The 12348-nt window shown below is 27.2% G+C and overlaps 2 protein-coding genes across 2 annotated transcripts; both read right to left on the reverse strand.

Moving 5' to 3' along the window:
• Positions 1-244: 244 nt before the first annotated feature.
• On the reverse strand, positions 245-1689 carry LOC132924831 (52 kDa repressor of the inhibitor of the protein kinase-like). Its single transcript, XM_060989273.1, has 3 exons — positions 1055-1689; positions 651-991; positions 245-543 (listed from the first exon to the last, which is right to left on the reverse strand). Exons 1-3 carry the CDS (start codon positions 1687-1689, stop codon positions 245-247), a joined length of 1275 nt encoding a protein of 424 aa, XP_060845256.1.
• Positions 1690-4498: 2809 nt separating this feature from the next.
• LOC132927167 (nuA4 complex subunit EAF3 homolog) lies at positions 4499-7937 on the reverse strand. The gene is made up of 5 exons (XM_060991640.1): positions 7597-7937; positions 7294-7501; positions 5203-5404; positions 5034-5128; positions 4499-4962 (listed from the first exon to the last, which is right to left on the reverse strand). The coding sequence occupies exons 2-5, from the start codon at positions 7319-7321 to the stop codon at positions 4769-4771; spliced, it is 519 nt and encodes a 172-aa protein (XP_060847623.1). The 5' UTR covers positions 7322-7501; positions 7597-7937; the 3' UTR covers positions 4499-4768.
• Between the last annotated feature and the right edge of the window lie 4411 nt (positions 7938-12348).

Below are 12348 nucleotides of genomic sequence, written 5' to 3' on the forward strand. Positions count from 1 at the left end.
TACCTAATAATATTATATAGAACATACATAGGCAATCAGTGGCGGATCTAGGATTTTTTTTTGGGGGGGGGCCCATTATTTTTTTTTACATTAGTACATATTTTTATAAAAACACTTGTATTAGTATAATAGTATTTTAAAATGTATAATTATGTATAATGTATTATATAAATGTATGCACATAAAAAAGTATTAAAATTAAAAATATTTGTATATAAAAAAAAATATAATTAAAAGTAGTGTTTTATAGACAAAATTGTAAACGTCTCGAATGTTGTTTGGCAAACAAATCTATTACTTCTTCTGGTTTTATATCAATTTGATAATGAATATTTAATAATGATAACCCATTCAAACGATTTTCTTCCATTGTAGTTCTCAAATACGATTTGATTCTTTTTAAGGTAGAAAAAGATCTCTCACTTGTTGATGTTGTTACAGGTAATACAGCAAGAATAAGTAATAGTTGTCGTATGTTTGGGAAATATCCACCTTCAGTCTCTTTAAATGCTTCCATAGCCGTGATGATTTTTGATTTTTTTTCTGTTTGTTTAGCCCAATGTAACTGCCACATCATGATTTCAGTTACAAAAATGCAATATAAATTATTTCGTTAACATAGTTATAGGTATATATATTTATTATTTTACCTTTTAATTCGTTAAGTGTTCCTGGTAAATCTGATTCATAGAAAGATGCACCTTTTAAAATTTCCTCTTCAGAATGAGCATTTAAGTAATTTGGTATAAGTTGTTGTATTTTAAACACTATATTATTTTGATTGTCCAAAAACATAGTTTGAATAGACGTTATAAAATTATCTAAAACTGTGAAATAAACTGTAACTTTAAAATATTCTTCAGTACTTGAAGTAGTGAAATTTGATCGGTGAGCTTGTCTTTTACATATCCGTGGAATTTTAACATCAATATTTAACACACCTGCTTTAGACACAGCTCGATTAAAAATAGCAGTGAATTTTGTATCTTCTCTGTTATTTTTAAAAGCAACCAACACAATATTTATCATTTCAATCATAGACCTTATACTATACCTCATAAGGTCTATGATTTCAATACACTTTGTTAAATCTAAATCTGGATTTTGTAGCTGACGTGATATTGGCAAAGTTATTGATAGTATTTCGACCGCTACTTCCAAAGACAAAATAAATTCAAAATTTAATACTGATTGAAGAAGTCCGTTGCATTTTGCAAGTATATTTCCATCTGCATTACCTATTATATCTTCCAAAAATATTACAATAGGCAAAAGCATATCCGAAAATCTAAGAATCGCTTCATGAGATTCAACCCATCGCGTTTCGCATAGTTTTATTAAAATAACAGATTTTGATGTCGGTAAATGTTCAGCGATTACTTTTTTATTACCATTTTTATCTTTTGTTACTGGAAAAACATACTTTTTATTTGGAGTCCACGTTTTACATAAATAATTATAAAGTTGACTTATCTCTTTTCGTATTTTAACATTAGAATCCTCTTCAACTGCAAATCCTATATCATATTCTTTAGTATCATTTATTTCCGACAAATTAGTGTAAACAGCTGGTTCTTGTTGTGAAGCAGTTTCATTCAAAATATTTTCATTTGTAAGTGTACTATTGTCATCAACTTTTTTTTTCTTAAAGAAAGAAGTAAATATTTCACTTTGACGTTTTTGTGACATGATATAACGAACTACGAAGACAAGACGATACTCATACGTGTAAATACGACAAAAGTAAACTAAACCAAATCATACAATATATTAACCTAGCTATTACTAATAATTGTTCATTTCAGATAAGATATTTGACACTTTCTGCAAGTTATGTCGTTTTACGTCAATCTAATAGGCGATCAGATAAGACGTTACATTATAGCAGCTATAGCATGTAACGTCTTATCTTATAGTATAGCTACAGCCTATTTAGTTTCAATTTTTAAGGATGACTTATAAATATAACCGGAATTTTTCGTGAATTGTGATTATAAGTTTCATGTCATAGTTATATTTTTAAACATCTTAGGGGCCATGGGGGGGGCCCAGGCCCCTCTGGCCCCCTCCTTAAATCCGCCACTGTAGGCAATACACAATCCTCTTGCCCTCACAACACGATCAAAGTCGAAAACGAATACATATTTTACGTTTAATCATTGTTTGCAGTGTTAATGTACACATTAATACTCAAAACCTTCGTTTATCGTTACGGTAATAATATTAGACGAGAAAAAAATAATAATCATGTTTATAATCGAGTTAAAGTTAAATGGTCACGTGCGTCCGTTCATCAGGTCGTTTGACGGAAAACTGTTGTATAATGGGTAGATTAAAATATAAATCTTTACATGCCATATCGAACGTATTATACGACTGTTAGTGATATTGTTATTGTTATTATTATTATCATTATATTCTCTCTCACTTTTCGTAATTTGAACTTTAAATGCTTATAAACAAAAATTGTAAAAGTAAAATAAAAAATCGATTTTGTCGAACTGGTTATGTGTAAAAATTCCCGTTTTTTCCGTTACTTTTTTAGTGTTTTTCCTGACGCTTTTTAAAACTAATGGAAATTTTTTCTTTTTGATTTCCAAAAGTACCAACTAGATTCATTTTTATTTTCAAAGAGAGGCTGAAGTCAAAAATCAAAGCATCATTTCTACTCCAAAACGTAATGACAGACACAAAAATAAAAATACATTATTGTAAAATCAATACATTCTTCACTCCGTTCAGAATCTAAAACATGTTTTTAATTGGAGCAGTACTAATTATTATTTGGTTTAGTAAAAATAGTGGTTGACAACTTGTACACCTGGCGATAGAATTATTGTGTACAGTTAATAAAATAGTATTAATAGAATAAAAGATACAGAAACAGTTTTTTTTCTAACAACTAGGTAAGAACTTTTAATAAGAGATACGTGTATAGTACTAGACCTAGTATATTTTTTCCTATGTGTTAGGTTAAGTATAATGCGGTTTAATCTAAACTTAAACAATTTTATAATTATACAAAAATTATTAACCGTAGAAACTTAAACTAATACTAAAATGTATTTGTTGTTTCATATATTATTAATAAAAATATACAATTTTTCAAAATATTCATGTTAAAGCGCTTTATTTTATACCATTAACCTATCCACATTGTTTCAAATGATGTCAATATTATAAAATTACATTAAAATTATATACTTTTTACATAAAATATGCGATTTGATTTTGTATAAATCAGTTCGACTTACTAAAATCTCAAGAGTAATAGAAACGTGTATAATATAAAACATCTTTAGAAATATAGGATGAAGATCAATTCAATTGTTTTTCTTATGCAATGAATTAAAATTTATTACATACATCAGTGACTTACTCAATGATGTGGTATACTTTCAACATCTTCCGTATTAAATCGCTTTCCAATTCCAAAGCAACTAAAATTGTTATTCTTTATTTAAATGTCTTGTTTTGTCAAAATTTAAACATCAAATGTTAAAAAAAAAATTATGTACATATATTTTTTAAATTTCTTAATTTTATTAAGGATTACTTATGAGTTATGAGAAATGTTGAATTACATTTTCTAGCCTTATTGGTTTTTAAAATTGAACAGTTTATAAACATTTTGAACAACAAAAAAAGTTTTAAATTTTTCATAAATCTTACAATATATTATATACAAATTTGAATTTTAAAAACTTAAAAGTAATTATGTATAATTAATAATTATAGTGAGCAAATATCAAAATTCCATAAAACATTTTTTAAAACTATATTCTTCTATTTTAAAAATTCCCTCATTTAAAAAATGTGGCTAATGTGTATGCCATTCTACCCATTTTGAGCCCATAGAATATCTACATCATAGGCAGAGATAATATCATATTATGATTGAATTTTAGGGAGGGCTTAAATCTTTCTTTGCAAAATAAGCCATGGGGGCTTTGCTCCCCACACCCCCTCACTAATATAAATATATACAGTGAACGCTATTTATAAGACTCACGGATATAAGGTTCAGTCGCTTATTAGGCTCAACATCGTCTGGAACGGTCCGGACGTATCCAAATACATTATAAATAAAATTTGGTTGTAAGACTCAAATTTAGTAAAAATAAATATTTTTGGTTAAAATTTAGAAATAAATTGGTTTTTAAAAACAATTTTTTTGGATTATTGCTGGTTTCAATTCATGCTTTTTAATGTGTGTATTTATAACAAATTTTATCGCATTTCACATTTTTTGTGATTATCGTTATTGTAATATGAGTACGATAAATATATTTTCGAAATATTAATACTCAAAACAAACCAAAATTACAATTTTTTTTCATAAATAATAAATACATCATACATCTTTTATAATTTTTTATTATTATGTAATAATTTTTATAATATGTAATATTATATGTATTAAAGTAAATTAAAATTAAAGCAACATATATAGTAAAATAAAATTCATAAATATGTAATTCAATTTTTTTTTCCCCACTTCGTCTATAAGATTCATCCAGTTATAAGACTCACTTTGTGCTGGTCCCAAAGTGTCTTATAAGCGGCATCCACAGTATTACCCCCAATACGCATTAACTAGTAAATAACCAACTAAAAAGAAATACAACTAAATACGCATTATTAACTATATATAACATATGTACTTTAAAATCATTAATTTATAATACAATAAATATTTTATTATTTTAGTATAATAAACCTATTTTGATTATCAAATATATTAACGTTCTCAATACTAATCGAGGTTCTACTGTAATTGTATTTTTGATGACTGAATTTTAAGGTTTTTAGTTTTGTTTGTTGTTTCAATGCCGCTTCTCATAGTACTAGTATTAGCAGTACTTCTTCTAATTACGTCATTATTTTGAAACTGATTTTTGTCCTTGACATTTTCATCAATAGTGATACTATTAGATATACCAACTGCTTTCTTTGGTCGGCCTAGTTTCAAATAAAACATTGCAATGATAAATATGAAGTACAAATTAAATATTTAATTAAAAATAAATTACCTCTTTTTTTCATCGAAGACTCATTAATCTTTTTATTAGTTTTTACAATTTTTTTTTTATTTTTTATTTCCTTGAGTTCTTTTTTTTTTTCATCACTATAATTATAATAAATATATTTTTTAAACAAACAGTATAAATAATAGGTAGTGTTAAATAAAAATTGTCTTACTATTTCTCCTGTAATCTCTGTTTGTGACCATAATTAATGGCATTCATTTCTAATAGTTCAACTTCATGTACCCATTCATCCCAATGCTTGTTCCATCCTTTGTAATGAATAAAGTATTGCTTGTATCCAAACTCGGTCTTGCCCCGTTTCATACATATACCTTCATACAGCAAACTATTACAGTAAACTAACACACTGTCACCTAATTAAGAATATAATACGTAAATATTTTATACTTTAAACAGGATTTAATTTACATAAGCTGATAGAAGAAAATTTTTTGATAGGGATCAGATTTATATGAAATAAAATATCATTAAATATAGTCTATTCAAAATAAGAAACACAGTAGGCAGTGGTCAGACAACACCAGTGAATACCCGTTTGTTCTAACCTAATCTGCATGCCTGTTGTGTTGTTAAGCCACGTCCATGAGTAGAAGTCGGCCGCCGGCTGTGTTTCTTATTTTAAATAGACTATATATGCTAGTATTCATAACCATTAATATGAATGCTAAAATATGGTTTAGTTTAAAATTATATGAAACAAAATATATCATAAATGAAAAAAAATGTAATATCATAGTAAATTTAGGTTAAATTTCAGTTATTGAATTTATATTTTTTGATTCTGCTGGGATTGGCAAGGGTAAATCATTGAATAATCTTTGTACACCAGATTTTTAATAGGGTCATATCTAATAATTAAACTTCCATGTAATTCATTAGACTTCTGTGTAATTCCAAATACCCATTTTATGAATAATTTAATTTAATTCTATATATTTTCAAGTAGCAATATTTACAATAGTAATATCCTAATAATGATAGGTGTGCACATGTAAACCATCCTCAGGCTCAAAGCCTGAATCAAATTGCTCATTTATTAATTGTTAAAAATATTTACATAAATTACCAACATAAATTTTAAATGATTTGAAAATAATAGAATAATTTACTGTATGAACTCTGTATACAGTTTAGTGTACAGACATAAAAATGTCTTGTACCATAATATATTAAAAATTGTTTTTATACTTTGTTTATAAAATTGTAGGTAATAAACTAAAAAAATTGTAATGTAGATGGTTATATTATTATCAAAATTATTAAATAAGAGTTAACTTATAAATGGTTTTCCATTTCCATTTATAATTACCTAGAATACAAGCAGTAAGTACAAAGCAGTAAAAAAGAAACGAAGACTAAAGGTTGAAAAAAATAGATATTAAATATACATTTATGTGAAAGTCCTAAGTAAAAAGTAATGACGAATAAGATCCTGGTTTTTAGGTTAATGTACTGTCGAATACACACATATTTAAGCACAGAAAAGTTGACTCGTAGCTTAATAATCCCTATTATATAAAAATGTTGTGTTATACACATAGTCATAAATTGTTGAATCTAATACAAATTTAATGCTTTAAAATGGGTTTTAATGCTTATGGATTTTTCCTACTAATAAAACATAACGCTGTAACTTATATTTAATTTATTAAATCAACAAGTGTTCTAGAATCTTGATGATAACTGCACGATTCACTTGTTCAAATACCTTAAAAGTTACAATCATATTTACTTGTTTTTAATGACATACTTTGTTTATTATGTAATTCATCAATACTATAACAGAAGCACATAGATAGTAATAGGTACCTACAATTTAATCAAGTTAAGTTTTCATTATACGTAATTCTGTTGTTATATTGTAATACATCAACACACAGGTGCCTTAACTTGAATATCAAAGGGGGGATGTTATTCAAAATTAATTGACAAAATTATACACATAAAATTAATAACTTTACATATACTTTATTGTACAAACGCATTATAAGTGAATAGATAATGGTTTATGAGAAAAAAAATTTAAATATTATTATTATTAATAAAAAAATATATGTAAATCTATGAGTATACCACTGTTGAGGGGGAGGGGGTGTTACTACACCTGTAACACCCTCCTGACTACACACCTGTCAGCACATAAGCCGATCATTTGAACAGAGATAATTAAACGACATAATATTTGCCAAAACCATGGCAAACACTCAACTTTACAGTTATTGTAATTAAATTTACACTTTACCTATGTTGAAATTGAAATTTTCTTCCATTATGTTATCAAATGAATTAACCACGTATCGACAATTGAAGATTTGGTGGTGTTTGATAATGTATATTCTAGAAAAGTGGTGGTAGTATATTAATATATATCGAGTTGAGCGGAATCAATAAATGCAGTCGGATAACTCCGAGATTGACTCGATCAAAAAGACGCAAACGATATCAACTGGCTGAAAGTCAGAGTAAACAAATAGTAGTCATTATGATTTATGATAATAATAATTCAATAATTTAGTTATTGTGGTTATAATAGGTAGGTACTCACAAATTTACAATATTGCAGATTTTCATCACAGCAAGGACGCAATGTCAAAAAGACAATCGAAGTTCGGAGTGAGTAGTGCACTAGTGTGCATTGATTACTGTAAAAACTAAATAGATTTTTCGAGAAACGAATGACGCGGAACGTTAAAGACCGTTTAATGATAGCGTTAAGGGATTATGCATGTCACGCGCTATATTAGCGGTCACGCTACCAGTGGTCAGAATCGGAACTAGTACACTCCGAACAGTTCATGATAATATAGCCGAGCTAATCGAGCTATGTTAGTTGAACGTGCAAGATTTTCATTGTTTTGTGAAAAAAGCAATATAAAAAAAACTTTATATAGGACATCATACTAAATTTATTTATGTTGAAATTAAACAATACATTTAGTTAAACTAAGAAGTATAACTATGAGCTATAGTGTACTTACACTACAACAGTAGTATATTAGTTATTTGTAAAGTTGTAACTATCTGGAAAGTAGAAATTCGCAAGACTATACCGGACATTGGTTCACTTAAATGGTCCATTGTAATGATCCAGGTTTATAATCTGTGTGTAATCAGTTTTAAACCGATTTATCTGGAAATTTGATCGTTCAGATCGGTTTGCCATCCCTTTCATAATATATTATATTCTTATCGTGCAGTTAACATATAAATTGATTTCTGTTTTTTTATAAAATTAAATAATTATTATAATAATTAAATCATATTTAATTTTAATATTAATAAATATATAAGTAAGTTTATCATTAGTACTTTTATTTTGAGTTTTTAAATTCCTACTGCCATTTTAAAAATTTTGACATAAAATGGATAGAAATAATCTTAGATTAAATTTATTAAATGATTTTATTATGAGTAAAAATCATATTACTAATTTTGTAGTGCAAGAATATTCTTTTCGTGAAAGTAGTGGTTTATGATATTGTTTAAATAACTTAATAACTCATCTACATAATATGCAAATATGATCTACAATGTGTTTATTAATGATATTTTGATTGTAAATATCTATTTAGTATTTATTAGATGTATTAGTTTATTTTAACAAATTTACTTTAAATGCGATAAATCACTTAAAAAAGATATTATGCTTTTGACTAATATAGAGAATGAAATCAAATGAGTTATTAATGCAGATAAGGAATTCAAGTCTCATTTTCGCGTAAACAGAAGTAGTATTAAGGTCCTGACCAAATTATTTTTAACATCTTTATTATATGTTGTGATAACATTTATTAAGTCCCATTTTTTCTCAAAAATCTATAAAAATAAATGTTGAAAGACAGATTTTAATATTTGTACGGTTTATGGCAAATTGTAAACATGTCGGTTAGGATATTCAAACTAAATGATAATAATAATAATAATTCATTATTAAATCTGTGAAATTTAATAAAGACCAATTTTAAATATAATTTTAGATTCTGAGTAGAGCGATGAACATTCTTACTTTTTATAAGTAATTAATCATGTACTAGATACTTATAGTTATGTCTTAATAATTATATTCATAGCTTTAATAATAAATGCTAATTTATAAAAATTATATTTTCTCAGCCTTAGGATTTATTTAGATAAAATTAATAAGCATTTCAGACAAATTGGTAATTACTTTTACATAGCAGAAAGTAGGTACTAGCCATGCAATTATAACAAACTGTTTTATTGACTATGAATGCTATAGGTAAGTGGTAAGATAATTGTATGTTCAGGAGTAGTTGCTTTAGAAAATGTTCATAAATTCAATTCTTTAACCGAGGGCCTCATGACACCAAATAAAGATAATGGTAATCTTAGTTTAAAACAAAATATTTTTAACCATAAACATTTACAAAACAAATTTTTGTGGTAAAGTGATAACTGCTGCGTGTTACTTGTATAATATAGGTATGCATATCAAACAATTGTACATTTGATGCTGTTGCACCTAGTAAAACTTAAATTAACTTACAGGAAATAAGAAATGAAGTTATTAGCGGTACAACAAAAAGAGATTTAATTCCTGATAAGATGACGTTGTCTGTTGATAGCACCTCAAAGAGGAAAGTTGATTCCGTAAGTGGAGAAATGGGACTTTAGCTGGGTTCTCTGAATAGAAAGAGAAGGATAATTGAGGAGAAGGTGCTGGAAATCTCAATAATCCCCTCCACAATTATGTAGAGGACAATAAGGGCTACTGTTGAGTCCCAGTTTAAATGCGTGGTGGGGTAATAGACTATGTCCTGATCGCAATCTGGAAAATTTAGTAATAATGAATTTTGCTTACACGATGTTTAATTGATTTGCGTTATTATTAAATGCTTTTAATTGATCATTTCTTAACTTTTCAAACTTAGTAAACCAAGTATATGTCTATTTTCATGATAAAAATAATAAAATATGTCTTTTTTAAACTTACAATTTTATTTATTTTTTTAATTTCATCGAGCACTGTATTTTTATCACCGTAATGATAATAAATATATTTTTTTCATTAAAAATAGTTCAAATAGAGTGTAGTATTAAATAAACATTGTCTTACAAAATTGTTCCTTTGGTCTCTGTTGCCTGTTGGTGACCATAATTAATGTCACAAATTTCCAATACTTCATATTCATCATGGGATTCTCTATGGGAATCTATTTGTCCCAATTTTTGTTCCATCTTTTGTAATGAATGCAATTATATTTTACAGTATTGATTGTATCCATGATTTGTCTCGCGCTTTTCCATACATACAGCTTCATACAGCAAATTATTATAGTATATTAATACATTGTCACCTAATGAAGAAAATATTATGTAAATATGTTATATTTGAAATAGGATTTAATTTTTTTAAGCTGAGAGAAGCCACATTTCTGCTAGGGATTAGATTTATATGCAATAAAATATGCTAATATTCATAATTATAAATATCTATGCAAATACATTTGAATTTGGTTTAAAATTATATGAAGCAAGTTACATAAATGTTTATTTGTTCATTTATTATTGTATAATTATAAATGTGAATAAACTAAAATAATTATTAATTTACTCATTAATATGAAATAATACTGTATTACTTAATATATTATTAACATATTATATTTCAACCTTTTACCTAGTTAGTTTTTATAAATAAAGTAGTTTTGTTACATTTAAAAAATTTAATTTTACTTAATAATGATATTGACAGTGATATCTATACCAACAAAAACAATAAAACTAAACATAATATTATAAAGGTGACTTAATTATTTTGAATAACACTTTTAATTGTCATAACATTTTAAGGGCCGTAGCATAGATGTAAACCTAGAAAAATTGTTCAACTTAGTTTAAGTTTAGCAAATTCTACGCCTATTTCTCCAACACTGTAACTCATATTCAATATATTAAATTAACAAGTGTTCTAGAATCTTGATGATAACTGCATGATTCACTTGTTCAAATACCTTAAAAGTCACTATTGTATTTATTTGTTTTTAACGACATACTACGTTCATCGTGTAATTCACTAATACTATATCAGAAGCATATAAATGGTACCTACAATTTAATAAAGTTAGATTTAATTTTGATAATTTATTAATATACCTAGGTATCAAGTTTTCATTACATGTAATTCTGTTGTTACATTGCAGTACATCAACACATAAGCCGATCAATTGAACAGAGATAATATAAACGGCATAACATTTGCCAAACCCAGGGCAAACACTCAACTTTACAGTTATTGTTACTTTACCTATGTGTACTTTACCTATGTTGAAATTGTAATGTTCTTCCATTATGTCGTCAAATAAATTAACCACGTATCGACAACTGAATATTTGGTGGTGTTTGACAATGTGTATTCTAGAAAAGTGGTGGTAGTATATTAATATATATCGAGTTGAGCGGAATCAATAAATGCAGTCGGATAACGCTATTGACTACATCAAAAGGACGCAAACGATACCAATTGGCTGAAAGTCAGAGTAAACAAGTGTTCATTATGTTTTATTGGATGGTTATCATGGGTACTCACATTTTACAATATTGCAGATTTTGATCACAGTAAAAACGCGATGGCAATAAGACAAACAATTGAAGTCCGGAGTGAGTAGGGTACATCGATTACTGTATACAGATTTTTGTGAATGAAATGACACAGGAGAATGAACGTCATAAACCGTTGGTGATAGCATAAAGGGATTATGCGTTGGGCTCTGTATCAGTGGTCAGAATAAAACTATAGTTACGCTCCGCGTAGTTTGTGAAATAATCGAGCGTTGTTAGTAATACGTTCTTGATTTTTTATTATTTTGTGATAACTGCAATACAAATGAACATCAACATTTCTAAAAACATAATATTATTCAATAAATATTTGTGTTGAAATTAAATGAGAAATTCAGTATGTGTTTTAAATCTAATAATTAATTAGTATTTCGTATTTTGAATTTTGTATTATTTTTATTTTTTAAATACCTACCCTTATCTGTGCCCTGTGGTCCGACGACAAATATTGAACAGTGGTGGGTCGTTCATGAACGAATCGTTCCAAAGGAATGAGTCCAGACTCCAGAGGGGGAACGAATCGTAACGATTGCACCTTTTCGTTCCTTTTAGGTGCAATAGGTCCATAACCAAATTGTTCCTTATTGGTATCGGTCGTATCAAACACCGATTACACCGAAAAACCGAATTTCATTTAGTGCTATACTAGTACATACACTACACAGTTGTAATTGTTGTACACACTCCGTTCTTAACCCAACTGCATTTGGCGCGC

The sequence above is a fragment of the Rhopalosiphum padi genome, chromosome 3 (assembly GCF_020882245.1).
Source record: "Rhopalosiphum padi isolate XX-2018 chromosome 3, ASM2088224v1, whole genome shotgun sequence".
In the NCBI taxonomy this organism is placed as follows: Eukaryota; Metazoa; Arthropoda; class Insecta; order Hemiptera; family Aphididae; genus Rhopalosiphum; species Rhopalosiphum padi.